General features: G+C 28.5%; 1 protein-coding gene across 12 annotated transcripts in view; it reads left to right on the forward strand.

The window, feature by feature from the left end:
* LOC414021 overlaps nt 1-27,385 on the forward strand; it is an 83,570-nt gene that overhangs the window by 37,739 nt on the left and 18,446 nt on the right. For 11 of the 12 annotated variants that reach the window (XM_026445921.1, XM_006563243.3, XM_026445912.1 and 8 more), the window contains one exon: nt 27,052-27,112. In XM_026445921.1, coding sequence (XP_026301706.1) covers nt 27,092-27,112 — 21 coding nt within the window. In that variant the 5' untranslated portion in view covers nt 27,052-27,091. Of the gene's footprint in view, nt 1-6,100; nt 6,214-27,051; nt 27,113-27,385 lie in introns of those variants that run through there. The other variant, XM_026445924.1, reaches the window with a different exon arrangement.

The raw sequence follows: 27,385 nt of genomic DNA on the forward strand, positions 1-27,385 counted from the left end.
GAAGAAAGTTTATGGAAACTCGTCTAGGAAATAAAGAAGAAAAATATGAGAATACTTAAAGCATCTTGTATATTTTTTATTTTAGTTAGAAAATACATTCGTAAAAATTTTTTGATTAACTATAACCATGATAGAAATAGAAAAAAAAACTAACAAAGATATATGTGTATTGTCTGTTATGATTCTGCTTGAGAAAACTGATAAAAAAGAAATAAAAAAGAGAAAAAAGAGGACAAAGATTGTCACGAAAAATTTTATTCCATTTTTCGAGATGACAGAAAATCTAGGCAAAACTTCACATTTCCGTGATGGACTAAAAAACAAAAATGAAACCTTATTTTATCTCGCTTAAGCTACCTTTTCATCGCAAGTGGAACATCATCCTTGAGAAATGTATGAAATGCTTTGTAGTTTCGTATTACAGAGGGCGTTAGTTATAACGGTATACACCATTTTTGAACCACTTGGAGTAATTTGATAAATAGTCTTTTATACAAAAAAATAATGAAAGACCAGATGTATAAAGATTTTAATTATAAAGTTTTATAATATAAAACTCTTTTTTTTTTGTTAATTAAATAATGATTTTTATGACAGAATTTTATATTTTTAATAACTGAATTTTTTTTAATTATTTTTATATCCGATAATAAAAACTTCATTTATTAAAATTATAGAAATTTATCATAAATAATAAATTTCATTTTAGTATTTAATTAAAATAATAAATTTTTATTTTAATATTTACAATTTTGATGCATAGGGATCTTATTTATTTTATTATATTTACATACTGATACTTTAATCAGCAAAAACTTGGATTTTTAGATAAAAACTTTATTACGTAGAAACGAAATATTTGTAAAGTAAATATAACTGATTGAGTTCTGATATTTTTTTAAATATTTTTTTTTTTTTTTATAGAATGAAATTCGATATTCAAATGATAAATATAAATAACTTTTAAAATTTTGTTTACTTTTTTCTGAATGTTATTTTTTGTTTATAGAATTTGTATTTCTTGATTTTTTATGACTGTTTTCATTCGCGTAATTATATAATAAAGTTACACATTTTATTTGTTTATAATGTTTTATGAGATTTTTTATCATCATACATTATGAAAAATGGAATTATTTTTAGATTTTAAATTTATATTTAATAATCTTGGAAATCTTGTAATAACAATAAAAAACAAAAGAAATAAAAAAATGAAATTATTTACTAACGCAAATCAAAATGATAAAATATGAAATTCTTTCTTATCGCAAGATTTTTATCATCAAGAAACAATAGTGTTTTCCCATTTTTTTCATTCCTTTTAAGAAAAAAAGAGCTCGAAATTTTAATTTTTTTGAAATTTTTCGATATAAGTTTTTTCTTTTCGCAAAAAAAAAAAAAAAAAAAAAAAGAAAAAGAAAACAGTCAAATATAACGAAAAATATTGGAAATATTTTTCGACTAAATTGGATTTGTTGAAGCCTTTGAAAAGTTCGAAACTCGAATCGTGCCAATGAAAAACTTTTTTTCTTCGATTTGATCGAGCAAAAATTTCCACTTCTTCGTAAAGACAAAATAGATGGAAGGAAACTGACCAAAGATTCTTATAAAAACAATTTTTTTTTTATAATCGTTAGATTGAATTTTCCAAAATTTCGTTAATAAAAATTACAAATTTAAAAATGTGATTAAAAACAATATATTAATCGAATCGCAAATTGATAAACAATAATTTATAATACTAATCAAGCTTATTAAAAAAAAAATTTAAAGAATAAGATTAAAACAGAAATAGAAGAATTTTTTAAAATTTCGAATTTACCAAAACTGTTATAGAAACTTTCTTGCTTCAACTTTCTTGGTTCAAAATGGATATCGTGATTCGAAAAAAGGCTAGAAAGCATCAACGAAATTTATCCTATATTAATTAGACAGAGTTGCGTTTAATAAATCTCTACGAATATTTAAGTTTATAAATTTTCTGCCCGGAGGACCAAGACGGTTCATCTTTGGCGGTGGAAAGTCGGTAACATCGGCCACGGTTCGAAAGCAATTGTGAACGAACAGTAAAAATCGGGTCAATCTCTTATTGGATCTATGAAACGTGCCCCGACTATAAAATAAACGAGCGTTGTGCGTGTACCGTACTTGAATTCCATCTCAATCAACGACGCCGCGTAGGCAAATACGTTCCTCTCGATCGAGGTCGAAATAACGAAACTCAATTCGTGCATGAATTGTTAAGCAATCCCATCAATTTGCATCGAATTAGCAAGCCTCGTTATTCGAAATAATTTCGCTAATTGTCTATGGATGTATTTACAGAAAGCGGATTTTCTTTTTTTCTTTTTTATTTATCATTACGCTCTCTCGATCGATAATACAGTTTCAATATGTTTGTGACAAACTTTGTCCTCTTCTTTCAATGAAATATCTTTTTTAAAATTTTTTTTAAAAATCATAATGTATGAATGAATATTTTAATAGTTTTTATCTAAAAAAAAGTTTCAAAGATATTTTTACCGCATTAACAGAAATAAATGTATTGATATATATCGATATTTCTATTTTTACATTAAATATTCTCGTATGAATATCGTTTTCTCGATGCAATATTGTTATATTCACGATTTGAAGAATCGATAAAATGTTAATTTAAACGAAAGACAGATTGGCAGAAATCCTTGTCATCGATACACAGAAGCTGCGGGTTAATGAGGATATTGACACAAGGAACAGATGTTTCTGTTTTCGCAGCTCATAAAGCCATGCTCACAAAGACCATAAATCTCTCGCGTATAAAATGATAACCATTCATGAATTACGAGAAATCGATTATAGACGGAAAACAGTTTTACCGTGATTGATGTCATAACTGTGTTGCAAAATAAAAGTAGGAGGGAGGGAAAAAATGTTGTAAACTCTTCGAATTGGAACTAGAAATGGTTAAAATTAAAATAATGTCTTTTGTTGGAAATAATTTTTTAATTCTATTTTTCTATGTAATATACACTTTATTTAATATACACGTATTAAAAAAAGAAACAGATGTACATTTATTAAGAGAAATTATTATCCCCTTTTATCCATTCTTTTGTAATTAGAAATGTTTTAAATAATAATTTTTACAAAAACAAGATGAAAAAGAAATTATTAACGAAGAATTTTATATCTGTAATGAAATAAAAGTTTTTTTTTATTTTATTCTTGAAGAAATTTTTTTAATAAATAAGAAAATTTTCTTACTTTTAAAGATAAGATCATAATAAAAAATATTTTTATATCGCAAAACTCGATATTATTTGTGACAAATTTCTTCTCCAATGTATATTCTTGGTAACGATTGATCATCGATACAGAATTTAATGGCCTTATATTAGGCCATCAAGTTCAAACTTTAAAGAAATGATATTTCATACGTATCAATCATTGACGGTAAATCGAAAGTATTTAACATTATTTAACTTCGCCAAGTTATATATATATATATACGTATCTTCAATTTAAAAGAACCTTTAATCAACAATTTAAAAATCACCACTTATTTATATTATATTCGTATTAAAATGTAATTAGATATATCTAATCGATTGAAGAAAAAAAACATTAATTATCACATAAATCGTAATTAACATTAAATATAATTTAAGCATTTAACCGTCGAATGATCAATGAACGCAATTAGCTTTCAGCGCAGTTACGTAAAGGTACGCGTAGTACGAACTGATTCGTGGATATCATATCCCATCGAAGCTAGTTTTCGAGCATTTATCTCGGCCACCGTGACACGGTTGTCAATACAGTTTGCCTAGCGCCTTGCTCGAATCCACGCTTCAACCGGCGTGTATTAATCGCGCGTCCACTTTCGAAACGACCGAGAAACTTGGAACGTGCCGCTGCGAAATTTCAATCGGGCTACGCTCCTCGTATTCAAACTGACGGCCGATTGATAACCGACTACGCGAATCGATTTCAGCTGCAGAGCACTGTAATCCGAAAAGATAAAATGGAATTTATGATGGGTTTATCAGCCCTACATTTTAGTCGAAAGATCAGATTTTTCTGTAAAAACGAAAAAAATTGCCAATAAAAATTTTTAAATACGTTAAAAACAACGATTTTTAATTTTTATCGATCGAACGTTTTAAATACGATACTTATCTCTTCGCTTTTAAATTAAAAATTTTAGTCACTATGTTACAAGCGTGATTTAAATTAATTATCTTTACAATTTCAATATTTTATCTTCAAATCGTTTCAAAAGTTTTCCGAATCGAGAATGCATTCGTGTTTATAAAACTCTCCAAACTCTAATAAAAGTAACCATTTTTCAAATATCGAACTTGAGGAGAAACTTCTTGAGGAGAATAAATAGTTCGATAAATTAAAATGGTCGATTTTCGATGGATAAAAATTATCTTAATACGATGTTTTTTTCTATTATGAAATAACCTGTTAAGAAGAATAGAAAGGACATAGAAAGTGCATAAAAGTTATGGAATTTATAGAGAAAGAAATGGTGGAAAGCAAAGAATTGCGAGTTACTCGATTCGATTCGCATCGTTCCACTTATTCTTTAAATAGTGCGAGTCAACAAATCTCGGATCCATAAAATTCAGAATTTGTCGCGGGAGACTCTTTGGAAGTTTCTTTGTTTCTGACCTGATTCATGGAATCACTTTTCTCCCCCTTCCCTTTGTCAGAGTTCAAACAACTGACAAAAATATCCGGACTACGGATTCCGCAATTGTCGTTGCGTGACGTGCACCGTGATTCTTCGATTTATTGCATAAAAGTTTCGTGACCGAGTCGAGATTTCCTCCTTTTCTCCTTACCTTGTTACGTTTCGTTCGTTCCACTCTCATAGGTGAATGGAATTATAATGGCATTAAACGTCTATCGAATGTCGATTCAACATTCACACAGATTCATTCGAATAACAAGGTTATTTAACCATGTATAAGCAGCGAATATATCGAGCAAATGAACTTTAGAAACGTTTATGATCTTACTCCTATTGATTTGTATTTCTTATTACATTTTCTTTTATTCTCAAATCAGCGCCCTCTTCTTACTCAATGTATTCATTTAACCGACTTTTTCGCTTAAATCTCCTTATCTCTATTTTTCCTTTCTCCTATTACCGACTTTCGGTATCATTTTGTCTTCATCTATCAACGTTACCTCTATATACGTCTGTCTCTATTCCGCATTCATAACGTGTCTAGTCTCCGCATTCTACAATCTACTTACCAGTCGATTCATGGGCGCCAACTTCTCTACGATAGAAGAACGAATAGCAGGATAGATTATAACCTCGTTATTTACATGAAATTCATTTAAACGTCGAATGATTGACGGTAATATAACTGACCGTCAACGTGCAACATCATCCAGAATGCCAGGGTAATTAAATCATTCACGAGTACTACGACGACAATGACAGTCTTGTCGTGATGGAATTTACGTTTCGTCGACCTATCATACGACGCGGCCGTTATGCAATTAGACTCTCCAATAACCGTGAAATGTCTAAACTGTTACAAGATGCAGCTACAGCTACAGACAAACATATTTTTATTGTGAATAAATGCCACATTGATTCGTTCCGCTTGCTCGACTATGTAAGATATTGTATTAATTTTTCGATAGACAGACGTATCAAGTTCCATGTATTTTTGGTTAATATATACCAACACGAACGATAGCACTAACGAAGAGAACAGAGTGCAACTGTAAATTGAGACGACAGAGCGAATACGTGTAACCAAGCATAGAAATTATTTATAAGAACGAAGATTTTTATCAATCTTTTTATATTTGATATTTATATCTACCGCGTTCACTATTCTAAATACATGTTTTCTTGCCACATCTTTATCCCGAGAGTCTGAGCCTATTTTCTTCATTCGACACGAAAAATGCATTGTACGTCGTAGCCCAGCGAAAACAATCTCGAGAAATATGTTTCTCACGAACTCGCAAAGCTCGCTCGAACTCCGCGACAACATTCGAAAAAAACAAAATAAACACGACTCGTACACTCAAGCATTCGTCACGTACTCTGGCAATGAGTGACGCTAGCGGACATTCTACGAACTAGATAGTCTTTCTTTGACAAGTATTGCAAAAGTTTCGTGATTTTTAGAAAAAATTTATATTTTCTTGATTCGTTATATAAACAAATTAAGTTGGATATCGAACGTGTTATTGGTAAATTATTTGCTATTAAATCAAGATAATAATTTATCTCTGTACATCGATTGCTAAATATGCTTTCAAATTTTCTCGATCTTCTTTTCGATTACTTATTTCTCCTACTGACAATGAGTGAAAAAAGCGCAATATGATAAAAAGTAAATTAAATCTCGGGAATAAAGAAAATTTTCGTAATATTTTTATTAAGCGTTTATCCTACGATAAAAGATTTTAAAATATATGGTATTTAATATTCAAGCAATAAAAATATGATATTAATAAATAATGAAACATGGTAGTTATAGGTTATGAAATGTTTATTATAAATTGTTTATTTTTATTGAACAATTATGTTCATAATTAAATTTTGAAAATATTCTATAAAAATTGAAAGTACAATGTAACCTACTTTATCATCAAACTCGCAACTTCTGTTCAATACCTCATTAAAAACTTGTTCCAAGCTTTGAAGGTTAGGCGATGTTTTATCATCACGATCGACATCGTTACCAAACATATTCATAGTCGATTGAAGCATTTGCATAACTAAGCACTTTGTTCGCTTTTGCATTTATTCGTGAAAAGTTTTTGCGTTATTTTTTTTTTTCAGCTATAAGTATTTTGAAGAAACAATTAAAAAATAATAATGCTGACATTAAGAACGGAAACAATTAATTGAAATGATTCGAAATATATCATGTAAATACATCAGTGAAACATATCATTAATTTAGTTTTTAAGATTTTCAATTATATATTTATTTTCTTTTTAAAACAATTTAAGCTTCTTAATTGTTTGTTTTTTTTATTCTTATTTAATGAAACAAATTTTTTCTTTTTTTGGTTCCAAAGTTAAAGTATAAGTAAACAGAAAGAAGTGATAGTTTTAATAAGAAATATAATTTTTTTGTTTTCAAACGGTCACATAAATAACGGAAACAAAAATATTAACCGTAAAGAAAAAAATCGGATGCTTTGATGTATTTAAAAAAAGAATTTCTTTGTTCTTTTTCTATTTATAAAAACACATTCATTTTTTTATTTATAATTTATACGAAAAGAATGTCTTTGAAAGAACAAAGTCTTAGGTAAAGGAGCATAAAAAAGAAACATAATAGCAATCGCTTTAGAAATCGTTCATATCGTACATATTATAGCTTATATTATAAGTTAGTAAATATTTAATTAAAAAACAGAAATATTATAAGAATATATTATACTTAATTTTTTTTTATTTTATCAAAAAATAATTCAGATATATAATAGAAATAAATATATCCTGAAACGAAATACAAGATTTCATATATATATATATATTGATTTGAATTTTTTTTTTTTGATATTCATAATCCATTCTATGAGAATAAAGATCCAAAGAGTCAAAAATTACAACTCATTATAATGCAAATTATCGACAATCGACAAATAAGGAATAAAAATTTTACATTATATCGAATAAAATCATTCGCATAATCAACATTTTATTTGACGCGTGGCGTTTAACACGAACGAAGAAACGAATAACGGGGAGAAATCGCGCAGTTCTTGCGCATTTCACCGATGTCTCGCGTATGTATTCTATCTGGCGAAAGAGACGTGTCAGTGCACGCGAATTCTCCCGTTGACGAAAATACACCAGTGAAAAGTTTATGTTCCGTCGACTGCATGTCTGATCCTGATGACGTGTCACGTGTATGTTTCTCCTATAAACATGCTATACGTAGTTAAGAAACGATGAGTAACATTTTCAATAGACCTCGTGTCCAGGAAAAGTTCGCTGTCAAAGCGGGATGAAGATTGTTTTGAAATTCGATGAAAATTTATACGTTGCGTTAGTTAGTTGAAAATAAAATAAAATCAAATTGTGATCGCGATAAAATCTTATATTATTTATTTAAGATCAAATCATATCAAATTACATTATTTAATTTTAATTATATCATATACAGGATATTTCAATCAATTTGTGAATTTTGCACGTACTACTTAAATTAATTGTGCATTATTGTTTATTGATAAGAATGATAAATATCTTGAAACAGGGTATTAATAGTAATTACATGATTTCTTTAATATTTTTCAAAGTTTCTAATGAAATTGAAATTATTAATATAACGTTTTTGTAATAAAATTTTTTTTTGTAATATTATTAACGAAGATACGCGTGTTTGCACCGGTAACAATACACACATTTGAGCACACAGTATATCCTGCAAATAAATCCGTCGCGCGAGGAAAATTCGCAGACACGCGATCAATTGTGAAAATATAATCTGAAATGCGACGCTTTGACAGCGTGTACTTAATGCACATACCGTTCGTGATATGATAATTGCGCATAGTGGATTCGTTTACATGACACTTATACAAGGTATATCAAATTCAAAAGATGAGAGCTAGTGTAATATTTCCTTCGGATAATTCAATGCATTAACACGTTATTATTAACGTGAAGAAGAATTTGTTGTAAAATATTTTTTCAATTTTTTCCTTTTTTTTTTTTTTTTTTTCTTTTAATTAATTCTTATCTGCTATTATTGAATCAATAACTTACTATAGAGTTAGGTTATTTAATTTTAAGATAGAATTTTAATTTTTTGAAATTTATGAATTAAACAAATTTTTAATAAATAAATATTACATTACAGTAATTATAAAAAGTTCAATTTATCTTAAAAAATATTTTTCTAAGCAATTTTATTAAATTAAAGTTTGAATTGGTATTAGAGAATATTGATCAGGAATAATGATTAAGTTATTTAATCTTAACATTTCAAGTTTTATTTAACAAGTATTTAAAAAAAAATACAGTTTATAAAAATAATAATAATTTATCGTTCATCACAATACATTACTGAATTTAAATCTACACACACACATACCAAACAATAATGAAAATTGAAAATATAAAATTTGCAAATTTTTTCAATATAAAATTCGTAATATTATTCGTAAATTAAATATTTAATATCTACATGAATATATGATTTAATGAAAAAAAAAAAAAAAAATTTTATTTTCATAGAATTCGAAACAATATAAATCGTATCATATTGGAATAATGTTTGATACGATACAAACAACACTTTTGTTCTTTACTTTTGTTCGCAACGGTATTATCGACATTTCGAAAGACGCAATAATGAATCTGATAACGAGCTCAAAAAACTTTCGACGATATTTATATCTCTTATTACGTTTCATTATCGATCAAATCGTATTATGTTTCGTCGATATTACATTTTAATTTGAAAATTGAAAGCTTTGAAATATCGATTTGAATTTGTAAAACGAATTGTCGGAATTTCTAACCCTTGTTTAAAATTCTGATGATTTTTATCTGTTGAAAATTTTTTGGAAAAATATATCGTATTTTCGTGGATTTAATTTATTTTTGCATTCGAATAGTTATTAGATAAAATTATGTTTTTTATTATCAATATACATATTTATTTTTTATTTAATTATTTTTAGAACACAATAGAAAGAAATTCAAAAATATCATTTTTTTTTAATTTTATTTTTCGTCTCAACTCTTTCTTTTAATAATTTTAAAAAATTTTTCTCATTTGTTAATTTTTCCATCAATTCGATATTATGCATTTTATAATTTTAAATTTTCCAAGAATGAATGCTTATTTTAGTATAGTAAAAAATTTGATTAAAATTACTTCGATAGTTTCACAGGAAATGAATCGTGAAAGTTGGAAACTTTTCCATCAGGACGAAACTAGATTTTGAATTGTGTTAACCAATTTTTTTACAAGATTATACAGAAAATTGAAACCTAAGAAAATTCGCTATTAAAACAAGTTATATATTAATAATTTTATTTACAACTTTCTTTTTAATTAATATATAAAGAAGAAGCACAAGAACAATTATCAATGGCCATTTTTCAAATTTTCAGTGCAAACTTGATATTATCATTTAATGAAATGTGGATCATAACAACAAACTTATTTTTCTAAAATCAGTTCAACAATTGGATAATGCTGCTCTTATTAGTATTCAACAATGTTGTTGTACATTTGATATTTAACTTTTCATTGCTTATTATGTTTTGTTAGTTATCATACAATAACATAGTAGACGTGATAATAACTTTGTTGACACTCGTAGAAAGATAAGAAAAAAATGATAGGAGCGGAAGTATGAAATTGTATTCATAAAAACAGACAGCGGTGATAATTCACAATAACAGATAGCCTCGGTTCAAGAGTGCTCGATAAAAGAAGTGTTGCATTTTTCTAAACAATCTACAATTTATCCTTCTCACATTTTTTATTTTCTTTTTCTTTTCCTGTTTTCTTTTCTATTTCCACAATTTGTGATAATTTTATCACAATCTTAACCTATAATTACGAACGTGTTAATAATAAATTATCATCATTATCATAAATTGCACAAATTATTTATATTCAAAATCAACGATTTGTAGAAATCTGGATGGATTTGTTTTGAAATCAATGTGAATTCGATGCGATTAATTTTTTTTTAAACGGAAGTTTAGAGGTTATGTTAAGGTTACATCAATTCTCTTTTAAATGGAATCATACAATTCATCTCGTGCGTTATTTTACGCATTTAATTCTTCAATTCTTCGCCGGCAAGCACATTTTATACGTTTGTTTAGTACGTTCATTACTAGCTTTTGTTCACAATATTCACTCACCCACTTGGAAGCTTTTCATTAGCATCGATCACCACTCGTGCAAAAACTCGCGACGTTTACCCTTTAACGTGCTGACCACGCATTAGCGCAAAAGTTAAAGGATAATGATCGTCAATGTCTTTGAATTTGAACGACATCGCATTACCAGTTTAAATTATACCGGAACAATAAGCAACTGTTCCGACTTGCATCCACAACGTTTCTAAAGAACGAAAACATCATAGCTTAATGGCTATTAAGAGAATCTATCGACCCATTATCCACAGTCTAATTTCGTATATCGTTTTCTATGATCCGAGCGATGGATAATTAAACTCTGATTTTTTTTTTATTTGTTATTAGTTATTTTCGTGACCATGTATAAATGAAAAATCAAAATTTTCATTTATTCATTTATTAAACGCGTATTATTATATATATTTTATATATAATTATATAATATATTTATAATATTATAATATATATATATATATTATATAATTATATAATATATTTTATATATATATTTTTTATATATATATTTTATATATTATATATATTTACACGCGTAAAATTCACTTTGACGTATCCGTATTTTGAGGTTAAGTACGTATACGAACGATTCACGTAAATTTGATTCTGATTTAATTCTGTTAAAGTAATATGAATTTACGTCGAGAAATATTGTCTAAGGAAGATATTGCGTACACAAAAAGGTTATAAGATATATATTTTTTAAGATACATTCGCATCTAGTGACGTAAATTGATAATTTTTTAATTTTGATAATTTCCAAAGAAATTTAGAATTGGGAAATATTTATGATTTTAGTTTTATCAGTATGAAAAAAAACATGTATCGTATAGTGATATAAAGTCTCATTTTAAAGTCTTTAAGATTTAAAAATTAAAAATATGTTGATTAAAATAATTGTATTATCACATAATATATGTACTCTATATATTATACAAGAAATATTAATAAACTGGCACATCAACACTAACAGATACATATATAGTAATTTAGAATAGAGTAAGATATCTGTTTCTAAGAAGAAATAGATATTCAATTAGATTAACAACGTTTGGACAATGTTTGGTTTAAGGTTAGGATATTACTAGATGTTACTAGATAAAACTACTAGATGTTACTTGGAATACGTAGTGACAGTTTCTAGAGAATTTTATCGAAATATTATTCAATTTGTTTACAAAAAATATGTTGATTAAAATAATTGTATTATGATATAATATATGTATCTATATATTATACAAGAAATATTAATAAACTGGCACATCAACACTAACAGATACATATATAGTAATTTAGAATAGAATAAAATATCTGTTTCTAAGGTTAGGATACTACTAGTTGTTACTAGGTAAAACTACTAGATGTTACTTGGAATATGTAGTGAAAGTTTCTAGAGAATTTTATCGAAATATTACTCAATTTGTTTACAAAAAATATGTTGATTAAAATAATTGTATCATGATATAATATATGTATTCTACATATTATACAAGAAATATTAATAAACTGGCACATCAACACTAACAGATATATAGTAATTTAGAATAGAATAAGATATCTGTTTCTAAGAAAAAATAGATATTCAATTAGATTAACAACGTTTGGACAATGTTTGGTTTAAGGTTAGGATGCTACTAAATGTTACTAGATAAAACTACTAGATGTTACTTGGAATACGTAATGAAAGTTTCTAGGGAATTTTATCGAAATATTACTCAACTTGCAATTTTCTTTATATATATATATTTTTTTATTCTCTAAGATTAATAGATTGGAATGACAAAGTCGGGATTATTATTTTCCATTTTTTCTTCAATACCTATATTTTCATTTCTCGTGAGATGTACGAGATTTTCTGTCGTGCAAACAAAACACACGTGCGAATCTCGATTCGAAAAGAAAGGGATAAATGAGGACGAGGAAATTTAAATTTATTGGGAAAGTTACGATGTGAATTTAGTTTCATATGGAATTGTTATTAAGAACTGCCGCATAAAACGAAGGCAAATATTGGGTCGCATTTCATCTCGTTCCGTGCAATTGGCTAAGTGAGAAGCATTCTTTGGAAAATGGAAAAACATTTAATGGAAGATAGTATTGATATTACGAAGAAATTGTATCGGACAATGAGTCTCTTTTTTTAATCCCGTATATAATAATTTTTTTATTTGAAATCGAAAGAAGAAATAGTTTTGTAAATAGATTCGAATCGATCTTGCTCCAGAAATAAATTGTTTATTTTCAAATAACGTATTTGCTGGATTTTTTGATTTGAAATGGTGAAATAAAAAATTGAAATTCGTCATAAAATTCGTCAAAGTTATATTATTAGGGCCCCAGTTTATTATTGAAAAATGCATTTTTCGTTTCTTTTATAAATTAATTCTTCAAAATTAAAATTAAAATATTTCTTAAATTAATTAGGTTAAGTGAATTACTTATACTTCTCTATGGATAATTTTGAAAACAAATTTTCAACATCTTCTTAATATAAAGTTTTTTCAAATTACTCGAGTAAATTTATTTGAATAAGAAATTTTATTTACACGTTCGTATAATTTTAAAAATATTACGTAATATTAATTTTATTTTGCTCTTTCTACAATATCTCTTCTCGGTAAATATTTATAATAATTTTGAGTAATTAACATTATTTTAATTACGAATAATTTAATTATGAATTATCAAGTTTCAGGTTATGTGCTCGTGCTTTGAAGGATTTAGAAGTAAAAATTAAAAAAAATTATAGAATAAATAGTAGAAAAAAAAGCTTCTAGTAATTTTATTATGCGTAATGACTACTGCGAGATATGCAATATGAAATTAATAACGTCGCGTCGCATATTACAGGAGATTAATTTGTTTACGTGGTTAAATATAAATGAACACGATTTAATTATTCACACAGTTTTCATCATTTCTATCTATAGTTTATATATAAATTACAATAACTAACTGACCTATATTTGTATAAATTTGTAAAAATAAATTTTTAATAAACTATTCGACATACTTTTTAAAAATACATCTTCATTTTTTTTTTCTAAAAATTATCTTCTTCTTATTAGTCGATCAAAATATTCTGAAAAAAAAAAAAAAGAAAAAAAATACACGAAATTAAAGTTTCAATTGGAAAAACATAATATATTATCAGACTCTCGGTAAATGAGGAAAGATTGAAATCTCGACAGCCAAAAATTGAAATAATTTGATTGGAGAGATGGATAGGTGGAACACGCGTGACGTTAATTATTAATGAAGTCCAGCTACCGTGGTTGTGATGGATACCCACGAAAAACCAATTTACCAACGGAGCACCTGGCTAATTGATAAATTGCAACAGGAATAAAATTTCGTTTATTATCCATTCGGGTTCATAGCGATAGAAAAATGGGTCGAATGTTTCATATTATGTTACGTTTGATTCGAGTTTCAGTCCGTCAGTCATAGGGATTTTTTTTTGTCCATTCGTATAGGGATTTTTATTTCTTGACTTGTTCTATTATTTCAATTAAATCGATCGAAAGTTTGGGATCGCTATTTACGTTCGTATTGGACGTGAATTAAAATTTTATTGAAGAAAAAATTTCTAATTTTTAAAAATGAGAGAGAAAGGAAATTGTTATTAATAATTAATGATCATCAATTTGGAAAGAAGATTGTAAGTAGTGAATATTGTAAAAAGTGATTTCAAATTTCTGATTTCAAAAATTTTAATTTTAAAATTGAAAAATTTATTTTCGATAATTCCAATTCAACGGTCACGTGATTAGATGTATACGGCTTTGAAAGCGAGAAGAAAGATATGTTTAGACTCAACTTATTCGCACGTTTCATCTGATGCGCACAGGATCGCAGGTGTGCTCGTAAGCTAGCAATCACAGAAAGACACAGATGTTGCATCTTGACAGCCTCTCTATTTATTATTTATATGGCTGTAATGTTAACATCGATTTATGAAACTGTTTTCACCTCCATGCCAACCATGTCAGGTCTATAGATGTTTTTATAAATTCTTCGGCAAGGAGAATTATATACATGTTTTATAATTCTATAATTAGCGTGCTTCTTTCCAGGCTTAATGCAAACAGGTCAAATAAAAGAAAGTTTCTCATCAATTGAAATTAAAATTATTCAACTTTTCCTCTCGGTAATTTTTTTCTATTCAAAATTTGAAAAATTCTAAAAATTCGCCAAAGTATCGATAAATTAATAATAAGTTATATACTAACAAGTACGTCGATAATACGAAACCAATAAATTAGTCGGTATTTCCAAGCTAAATTTCAACCACGAACGAGTACATACCCATAATTTATTGATCTAAGGATTAATATTACATCAATAATTTACCAAAATTAATTTCAATATATGACCTCCTATATTAACTCTACATTTGAAATTCTAAATGGTCTGGATCGCTCTATCTCCGTTACACACCGCTACGCCACTCTATTCCCGTCTCGTTTTGTCTAACGCGAATTTCAATCGCTCATATCTTGACAAACAAGCCTATCGTCTCTGTCGAATCGATTCTCCAAAGACTTTCTACGAATGTATTATAACATCACTTTATACACTATACACGTTAGATCGAAGCGTATAATTATAAATATCGTTATGAAAACGTTTAATATTGCTATGAGAGAAAACATCTTAAACATCTTCGCGACGTTTAATGAAAGACGGCGAGCCACCGAGCTCGAACAGAGATGAACAGTGTTTCGCTGCGACAAGTGCGCGTGCGCTAATTGTCTTGGCATAGTAACTGAATTCTGCTATTTCAAAAACGTCCAACGGCAGTTCGTAAACGAAAATATCGGCCGCGAACACGAAACGCCTCGTGTACTCATTGTAACTCGATAACAACATCACGATACACGTGCGATGCGCGTCTATTTCCATCGTAATTAAGTTTCTCAATCTCGATGCTTGCGAAACTGTTTCGTTGCCGTTCGTGTTCGATTTATGGATGCATAGACGGTCGGTTAGCGCATAATAAAAATAACGTACGTAGATTATCGATCAAACGAGAAGAATTATTATATAATATAGATTTTTTTTTTTTAAATAACTTTTGATAAAATGTGAAATATTATTGGATATAATAAAAATTACATGCTCGTATAATCAATTTATTCAACCGATTATTACAGATACAATATAAACATTTTCTTTTTTTTTTAATAATTTTTGAGATCATTAATTCAATCAACCGAAGAATTATTACATAATATAAACTTTTTTTTCTTATTTAATAATATCATACCATATTACCATGAAGTAATACAGTAGAAATATTTTATTTTATTATAGTAATGGAAATTGATCGGTTGGCATATAATAAAAATAGTTTGCAATTATCGATTTATTTATAGTTGAACAATTATTATATAATGTAAATTTTTTTTAAATAAATGTTATTATAGCATAAAGGAATATTGCATTAAATATTCATAATTATTTTCTTAATTACATTATAAAATGTTAAATGACACGATATTTAAAAATACATATATATCCATGCTATAAATGCTATAATATTAAAGGGCATCTGTTGTACCACTCTAGATTGTACGATTAAAAGCAAAGTATTCTTTTCTTCTTAACAAATAATGGATAACAAAATTTAACTATTAAAAAAATTATTTCTTTCTCAAAGAAACAATTGTTTACGTTTATTTGAACAATTAAACAGTAACGAGCAAACATTTGTACGACGATTAACAAATGATTCGTTCGTATCCCGCGAAAAAAAATGTTATTTGAAAAAAATCTGTCAATAAAAATCTCGTCTCGTTTGTTCGAGCAAACGTGGATCAGATATTAAGATCTAGATATAAAAGCGTAGAAATATAATGCAGGTACGAAACGTAGTAAACTTTTCACGTCATCCAGTTTATTTTTATTCGACCTCGATATGACAGCAAGCATGTTAATGTATTTCGGTTGCAACCGTGTTTTTCGGATGGAAAGAATTTGCATCCGTTTTTGAATTGATGCATCAGGAAGGATATCATAATGTACCACTTGTAAACGTATGCATTGGATATACTTCGTTTTGCATACGAGATGTGCAGCTATATTTTTATCGATTTCTACTTTATTTCGAGGAGCAAGTCTAATAGAGAGAGAGAGAGAGAGAGAGAGAAATTTCTACGAGAAGAAAAATTTATAATCCTTATCAATATAAATTTTTCATCATTCGTTTTCGATGATAAAAAAATTAAAAGATTAAATTTTTTAAATTTATCAAATTGTTTAATTTAATGATATGTGATGATTATGATATCATTTGGCAGAAATTTGAAAATGATGGACGGATTACAATTGTCTATCGAGAATATTTGAAATGTATTCATCCTTTGAACGGTCATGGAGGATCACTTCACGATGACGTAAATTTTCCATCAATATATTATATTTCATTTCATGGAGATATTATTTCGAAATATATATGGAATATTAAGGATTGAAAATTCGCATTAAGATCATGTCTTCGACTCCCATTCAAAGAGTTAACTAACCCTTTGATCGACATCCTCTAATCGATCGTCTCTTTAAAAACCTCTACTCAATTACACACCCCTTCAATTATTCGACTTGCTCTCAAAAATCATCATCATCATCTCCTCTTCATCCTCCACTTAATCCCCACCAACTTCCAATCCATCAGAAAGATTAATTCTCGCGAGTGGGTCAATTTTTAAACCTAAGATAAATTTAAGAAAATTATAATATAATCGAATCCAATTTTATATATTTCAAAATACAAAAAAAAATAAATAAAATAAAAAGAAAAAGAATATATATTTTATATTATAATATATATTTCAAAATACAAAAAAAAATAAATAAAATAAAAAGAAAAAGAATATTCACATCGATGATCGCGTTATCTCTATCTCTGTCCCGCATGCAAGATAAACGAGAGACGCAAAAGCATCGGAGAAGATCGACAGTAGGTAAAAAAGATCGTCTCTCTTTCTCTCTCTCTCTTTCTCCTTGATGCTTACGACGTTCGAGTACGTTATAAAATAGAGAGAAAGAGAGAGAGAGAGAGAAAGAGGGAATATAAGCAAGTCGGAGATAGAGAAAGAGATAGGGAGGGGGGCATTGTGGGTGATAAAGGGGTGAGTCGACCTGAATTTCAACGCGTGACCCTAGGCACGATGACGTCACGGGACGAGGGTTTCCTCGCCCTTCTCCCCTTTGCTCGAACGTCCTCAAGTATTCAGGGCCTCGAAGGAGAGTGCAGTGGACGGAGTCGGCGAAGAAAGAGAAAATTACGGGGCTGCTGTGGGGGTTGGAAGGGAGGCGAACAAGTGAGCAAAAGGTAGAGACGGAAGCAAAGACTTGTGCGCACACGTGTGTGAGTCTACGCAAGCCTTTACACCAACTTTATTTACGAGTTTTGTTATCAAAACCGAGGAAAGTTCTGATTTTAATGGAACTTTCTATATATATATATATATATATATGTACAGTAGGAAGTTTCTTTTTAACGAAATATCATTTCGAAGAGAGTGAAATAGAACGTCAAATTTAGATTGGAATCATTTTTTGCCAATATTTGTTCATTTTTTTTTTTTTTTAATTAATTTGGATTTTTCCATAACGTAACTTCATGATGATAAATTATTTTAAAACTCTGTTATATTACGTGTAAAAAATATTCCCAGAAAATTGGTTGGCTTCTTTTCAAATAAATTTTTCCGTCGAAAAGAGAAAAGAGAGGGAAAAAAAAAATTACTCCCTACAGAGAATCTTATTACGCTCCACGCACCGTAAAAACTTTTTCATTAAAATAATTTTCTGGTTTCCAGATAAGACTTTTGCGACCGACTGTATGTAGCCGGAATTGAACGAGGGGTTGAAAGGAGGCTTTGAAAAGGTTCGCGGCAATTGCGTTAAGCAGCCGTGACTATCGTGACACGGGACTGAAATAGGGTTACTTGCAAACGAGACCTAAGAGAGAAGGTGTCTTAAAGTAAACTCGGCCTGGTGAGAAGTTGGGTTCTTTAAACCAACTCGATGTGAAATATGATGGTAGTTGAAATCGAGTTTCCTCTCGTCTGATTGTATTTTGGACATGGTGGAGTAGACAATAGTTCGATTAGAGGTCGTTTAGTAAGGGCATTGTTTTTTAAATATAAAAGAAATTGTTGAGAAATTGATATTGAAATTATAATAACGCTCGAATAATCGTCGCAGAATTGTGAGCAGAATGCGTTCGTTGTTTGGAAAGATATAGATTTGCTGGTTTCGTTGGGTCGTAAGAAACGTGAGGGAGGGAGAGAGAGAATGTTTCTTATGAGTGAGATAGAGGAGAGTGTTTATGTTTTTTTTACGCTGCGTGCCTTTTACGTTTGAACGTGTGCAGACAATAAGGATATAATATCATTGTTGGCACTATGCTATAACCTTGGAAACGTTGACAAATACTAAATATCATTTATGTAATTATTATGTAATAGAAACGTTAGGTCAAAAGTGACACAACTTAGCCGAGGAGAATCAATGTATATATATTTTCAAAAAGTGGAATTTTATTTTTGTTTTATTTCTATTTATTTGTTTGAAATATACGGTTTTGTGTTTCATGTTTTTTATTTGATATATATATTCTTTTCATTTGATACATTTATTTAGATTGATTCGAATGTATGGAAAGATTAAAACTTTTTTGCAAAACGTTTTTGTTCCAATATTATATGTTTAACATGCAAATAGAGAGGAAGAAAAAAATTTTTATCTCTACTTAATTATTCGTCTGGAATATTCTTAATATTTAACAGTAACAACTCGTACAACAAATCAAAACTACAACTCGTTCGCAAACTTATATTGACTTTTTAATCATCATTCCGATTTTAATATTTAACTTTATATTATTTTTAATTATATACACCGGGACAAATCTCTTTTTAACACATTGACACTGTTCGTTACTTTCCTCTTTATATTCTTTCATTTGTGTGAAATTTTTATTGTACAAATATTCCATATTCATAATGCATAATTGTAATTAAATAATGTCGGTTTATAATTCCATGTGAAAATAAAATGTGCTATAAAGCATCATCTCTCAAAGCAATATTGAATTTGTTACAACGTTTATTTCATTTTTTATTTACGTTCACATTTTTCCATCTCGTTATAAATTTATTTCATTATTAATTATACAACTTGTATTCTAAATATATTACAATTATATAATCTGTATACACATTCTACAAACTATATTATAGGTTTTTCCTTTGGTGATAAATTCAAAAATTTTTTTAAAAAAGTTCCATAAAATTTTGCTTACTATTAAATTATCGAATTAATGATATCGATTTATAATATATATATTTTTAATTTTCCTATATCGAAATTTATTCAAAAAAATATTTCTTAACGAAAGCAGGGAAAATATTTTCTTTCGATATCGCGCAAAGAAATTCATTTCACCCACGAGACGTCAAAAATCACTCGTCGCGCAAACAAACGCGGAACACATTTAAATTTTATGTAAAGTATTCCCAGCCTCGTGTAAAAATAATTTGAACGATCAAAACAAATAAACTATCTTGTCTTTTCGTCTCTATTTCGTTATATCAAACTCTTTCGCAACGAAACCAAACCCATCGCCAAAAATTTATTTACACGTGATTTACAATAATCCTCGTGTATCCACCGATTTTGTATCCATCGGTGTTTATCGCCGTTAAAATGCTCGTTGATTCGCTTCGAGTGATCATAAAACGAGTATCGTTGTCCGAGCAAAAGGAATTTTAATCGAGGAGAGACAACAGATCGATACAACACCGCGAGTGCAATTGGTTTTTCGAAATGATGAAGGCACGATAAATCGCGTTCAGATTAACCGCGTTCTCATCGACGATACTTGTTTCTGTAAATCGTTCCGATCTTAATGGCCGGTTTTCCGGTTTCGTAACCACGAAACAAAATTAATTTTACCCGCTTCACAGTTCATCGCGATTTAGTGCTATCCACCCGAATCGTTGCGGGTGCAGATGCCATCCATCGATCCTTAATGCCACGATACCAACAGTGACCGTGATATTTTCATCTCTATACAGGGTGTCCCGTTTATATCGGTCCTCGTGAAATTATTTGTATCGAGATAAATATATATAATTTTGATTATCCATCGATCCTTAATGCCACGATACCAACAGTGACCGTGATATTTTCATCTCTATACAGGGTGTCCCGTTTATATCGGTCCTCGTGAAATTATTTCTATCGAGATAAATATATATAATTTTGATTATCCATCGATCCTTAATGCCACGATACTAACAGTGACCGTGATATTTTCATCTCTATACAGGGTGTCCCGTTTATATCGGTCCTCGTGAAATTATTTGTATCGAGATAAATATATATAATTTTGATTATCCATCGATCCTTAATGCCACGATACCAACAGTGACCATGATATTTTCATCTCTATACAGGGTGTCCCGTTTATATCGGTCCTCGTGAAATTATTTCTATCGAGATAAATATATATAATTTTGATTATCCATCGATCCTTAATGCCACGATACCAACAGTGACCGTGATATTTTCATCTCTATACAGGGTGTCCCATTTATATCGGTCCTCGTGAAATTATTTGTATCGAGATAAATATATATAATTTTGATTATCCATCGATCCTTAATGCCACGATACTAACAGTGACCGTGATATTTTCATCTCTATACAGGGTGTCCCGTTTATATCGGTCCTCGTGAAATTATTTGTATCGAGATAAATATATATAATTTTGATTATCCATCGATTCTCAATATTGTGATACACCAATGGCATTGAATCTTCTTATCTCTGTATATAGGGTGTATCATTTAAATCGAGTATCGTTGAAATTATTGTTATTGAGATAAATACATAAAAATATATCTTGATACTCGTGGTTCTTATCCTTTTGCAGGATGTTAAAACAAATATGTATTCAAACTAATTTAAAGTCTTCGAAATTATTTAGAATGCTGATAAATAATTCTAATAAAAATAATATATTTTAATTTTGATAATTAATTTTCTATCTAATACATTTGAGATTCTTGCTTTGGAATGTTTCAGAAAAATCTTAAACAATGAAAAATGAAAATTCAACGTTTTTACCTCATCAGATGACACAGATATAAAACAGAAATATTTCAAGATTTAAAAGACCTTTTTTTCAAATATTTTTTGCACGTCATAAAAACACGAGATAAGTTTATGGACATATAAATTATTCAGAAAACGGCTGATTAAAATCTTTCACTTTTCATTTTTTTTTTCTTAATTGTCAGATTAAATCGAGAGCGAAAATATTTTAAAATTTAAAAAAAAAAAAAATTTTAATTTCTATTTTTTTCCTTCCCCTCCTCCCTTTATATTATATAATCAAATTCAAAAAATTTCAGAAATTTGTTACTTTTATCATTTTCATTTAACGATTGCATAATTAAAATATACAAATCTCTTACAAAATTTAATCTCGAATAAAATTTGAAACGACAATTTTGAATTATCGAGCAAATAAAATTTCGAGGATAATCGAATATTTTTATTGGATGAATATATATATATATATACACAAAATTTAAATATTCTCTCTTTCCTTTTAATTGCTCTTTTATACACAGAATTAATTTTTCCTCGTGCAAAAGTCGTTCGATTCCGATGATAAACTAATTGATTACACATTGTTATTGTTCTCAATTAAAATATGAATATTAATGTCTTACTCAACGGCTCGCATTATCGTGCACAACGTTCAAGTGTCGCCGTTATTTTACCGCAGTTTGTAACTTGCCACGGAATGCCCTCATTATTTTAATGATAATTATACGTTAAATGAGAATTGATTGCAGCCAACCGTGCACCAATGGAAGTAAATTTATCGAATAGTGCTAATAATTATGGTAGTATAGAGATTCAAATCGATAATTTCTGACTGTGTAATTTTATGTTTCATCGTTTAAGGAAATGGTTTTCTTCCATTCCTTATTATACAATATTCAAGTAAATACAAATGTATATATCTATGTATATTACATAATATTAGACATTAATTTTAAAGAATTTAGTGGAGAAATTTAACGAAGATTGAAGATAATGAGATATGATTTTACATTCACAAATTTTATTTTAAAAAACTATAAAAAAATATTATTTTTTTTTAGTTTGGATAGTAACAACTTTTACTAGTAATTTTTCAGGGTATAGTTTCATAGGTCCTTCATTTACTCGTTCTATATAAATTCAATATCGTTTGTGTGCACTGCCAAGTTAATATTAACAATTAACGTTAGAACTGGTATACTCTGTAAGTTTAATCACATCTGCGAAAATCAAGAACGTTTTAGTGTAAAGTTTTGCACGATATCGAGTTGGGGAATTGGATTAAGCGTGAGCTAATAGGTGCTCAAGTATCTATAATAAATAACTAAAGTGGATTTTAACTTAATGATAAATTAACGTTTGATAAGTGTAGAAAACTTAAAAAATTAATTTCGTCGTTTCAAATTTGTAACTATAAATTCATCAATTTACGTTTAATAATTTATAAAAATTACTAGAAGTAGGACAGGTATATTCTTATTTATTAATTAATGTAAATGTTATTTTTTAAACATTTATATTCTCGTTATTTGACGTTATTAACAATTCGTACAATTTTAAAATTTTATCATTAAAAATTATTAGAAATTGATTTAGAAGTTCTAACCTAGTTCTAACCTAGTATTATTGTCTTTATTACTAGCTAGGTACTCGCAAAATTTACTACTAATAAGATAAATCTTCTCATTAAAATTATGAATAATCATTATTATCGATTTATACTCTATTATTTCTTAACTTTTCTTAATTTTTCTTAATTTCTTAATTTTTCTATTGAAAAACTATTTTAATTTTATTCTTAAAATTTTATCACTAAAAAGTTACCAGAAAATCTTCAATATCGTATTCATCGGAATAAAATGAGAAAAGGAGAGAAAAGAAAAAAAGAAAAAAGAGAGAGATTACAAGCGATAGAAACCTAGTTTACATAATCGTATTAGCACGCGTTGCGCGTTGCATTAATTATGCGCGGCAAGTCCTTCGGATTACCGAGGTTTTCTTGGTTAAACGAACGCCTTGTTGAACGTCGATCAGCTATTTAGTAATAGCTGGAACGATCCATCGTGGATTGGCCGCGGACCAAATTCTCATGGACAGTCACGAACAGATATGACCGGACGCGAATTTATTATTCCATTCGCGACAGTTTGATATATGGCATAGGAAATCGAATTAAACTAGTGTATCTTGGTTTCGCAAGTATCTAGGGAAAATATCCCTAGCGTAGTTTCTGGTAGCTTATAGTGAAGGAATAAAAGATTGTTTTACGAACATCATAATTTGGTATGTTATATCGTGAATATATTCGAGATAGCTTGAACTAGTTCACGTAGATTTGGAAAAGATCTTATAGCCTACGTTTTTCGAGAATCAATTTCTTTTTCATGTATCTTCGAAATTATGGTTATAGATAAGGAATAAGTAGATAGAAGTTTTATATATATGTGTGTGTATGTGTGTGTGTTGTAGTTTATATATAGAGGTTAGGAATTTCGAATCAACTGTGATCGTGTCAAATCTTTTACTAATTTTATTATTGATTAAAGATTAATAATATATATATAATTGAACTTACATTGATAAATCATTTCATAAAGCAATTTTTCGTGATAGTAAAATTCTAACCTAAATATTGATTAATGCTTATATGAATTCTTGAAGAAAAAAATAAAATCAATCTGAAATTGAATTTCATTCATCTTTATTAATTTTTTCACTTCACGGTTACTGAAGTTTCCGGTGAACGAGCAACCCATTTAACAGGTCAAACGAAACCATTCCTCGATCATCCTTTCAATATTCGTGCACATATCGTTCACGATCGACGCGTTGCACGAATATCCGAGTATCCGAATAAGCTGCTTTCCATTTATAAATCCAGAATATTAGCAGCATATTACGATGATGAGGGTTGGGTTATATAACCTATAAATCATTCGACTAGGAAATTCTATTTGTCTAATATGCACGTGGAAATATTGCTTAAGAAATACAATATTCATTCCGATTAATTTGTGTAATTAGCAATAAAAATGATCAATTGTCATTTAAAATTCACATCATTAACATTATATACCACCACTTTCGAAATTGTATATATTATCACGTTATTTAAAAGATAGTTGCTTCTAGCATTTATAAAGGTTATGTTGCAGGTTATGTTTGTAACGTATACCGTTCAGGCTATCTACACTAACGCTGCTCGCGCGATCTCTAACGTGCATATGATACTTTTGCTTCATTTACGAACACTTTTAACCAACATAGATGCAACATAAAATTCGTTGAAATACTATCTTCATTGTGCTTCATTGTTGTAAACGCAAAATTAAAAAAAATTATTCATTTTAATCTTTTGCATAAATCTATCCACTTTCGTTGTTAGTAAATTCTCAGTTAATATAAATAAATTTGTAATCATTCTAAATTTTTCAAAATGTTTAACCACGTTTACAGTTTTTTTCCATCCTCCCTTCCTATAAATGTACTCAACGTGTCGTGACTACGTAACAAGTTCCATTAAGAGCATCCTCGAAAGATTTCGAGATCTATCTAGTCGAAACGGTCCATGAATTTACGAATTCTGCCAAGTTCTGCTACGTGGACGGCGTAATGAGTATACTTCTTATTGCTTCGAGGATTCTTCTTCTGTTTCGAAGGCCTATCACGGAGTTTGGTAATCGTCCCTGCAGCGGTACCTGGATGTCTCGAGATACGAAATCCAGGTCGCCCTATTTTGCAATTGGCAATCGGCCTGATCCGCTAACGTGGAGTCTGCCAGATAGTTCCAGTTGTCGAACGCTGCCAGGTCGCTGTGTCTATCGGTTCTCGGATCGCATTCGAAGCGTAATTTTAATCGCAAAAAAATTGTACGCTATAACGGAAAAAATTTATTGATCGTTAATCATTATTATCGATCAATATATGGAAAATATTTTTTGATTAATTTTTTGGTAATTTGTTAAAAATGGAAATTATTTTTGATCGTTTAATTTTTTGGTTTACTGATCAATTTTATTAATTTGACAAACAATTTTTTTTTATTATTGATAAAGTTTTACGTAACGAATATGTAATATCAGTTTTTGTTTTGTTTCTCATTTTTTTATATTTTTGTAACATTTGTTATCTAATATTTTTTATTTATTTAAATATCATGTTTTACGTTATTTATAAATATTAATTATCAGTGACGGTAATAAAAATTGACGAGATTTGAGAACAACTAAAAAACGAATTTGCCGATAATGCTCATTTATTATTAAAAAAATATTTTATTATCGATAATGTTATCGGAAGCCAAAAAAAAAAAATTATTTCAGAACAATTTAAATTTTACTCTTTCCTTTAAAATTTAATAATCATGATTCATAAAATTTTTTTTCATTTTCGTTCAATTCCTTTTTTTTTTTTTTTTCTTTATTTTTCTCTTCTCACTCGTGTTTTCGAATGTAAGATTTTACTTATCCTGGAACGAAATTTATCAGAATCTGTTTTTCACATACCTATGTGAAAAAAAAGTTGGATGAGACGAGAAAGAAAATTGATTCACTTGAAGTTGGAGAAAGAGTTTCGTTTTGAGGTTGTCCAAATTCCGGAAGTAGATGTCGTTCGAAATCTATTCGAAAGTGTTCACGCGGAAACGACGTTCTTTGTAGACTATTGCGATATAAACTTAAGTTTCAACCGATTTCGTAAAATTATGCCGTAAAAACGAGGATTTATTGTCCTGCAGTAAAAAGAAAAAGACGAATCTTTTCCAAAGATTTTCGCAAGGAATGTAAAATTTTCTATGAAAGAAAAATGATTTTTTCCATTTGAAAATTTATTTTAAATAATCTCTTCGTCTGATATTGATATTTTATCGTTTTCGAGGAGATAAATTGAATTTATTCTTTCATTGGAATAAAATATAACCACTCGACTTATAATTTTTTAACTTATATATTTATTATTCATTTTAATTAGAAAAATTGAAATTACGTTACGTTGGAATAAATGGAGTTTAATCGACGATATTTTCTTATCATTTTACAGAGAAGAAGTGCGGAGATAACGGTGGACAGTGGGGAGGAGAATGTGTTCATCCGCATTTCCGGTGAGTGAAACTCTTTCTCTATTAAAAATTTAAATGAACCGATGATTTATTTTTTAATTAATTCTTCACTTAATAAATTCAGGAATTAAATTGTAAAAAATATAAAATTCGTTCAGATTGCAATTAATTTTTATTAAATACTCGTTTTTCTCTTATATATAAATTTATGTGTCTATGATATATATTTTTAAATATATTAATATATCGGATAATACATAATAATGCCATATATAAAAAAATTAGAAAATTTTTTAATATATAAAATATGTATTG

The sequence above is a fragment of the Apis mellifera genome, linkage group LG1, assembly GCF_003254395.2.
Source record: "Apis mellifera strain DH4 linkage group LG1, Amel_HAv3.1, whole genome shotgun sequence".
Classification (NCBI taxonomy): Eukaryota; Metazoa; Arthropoda; class Insecta; order Hymenoptera; family Apidae; genus Apis; species Apis mellifera.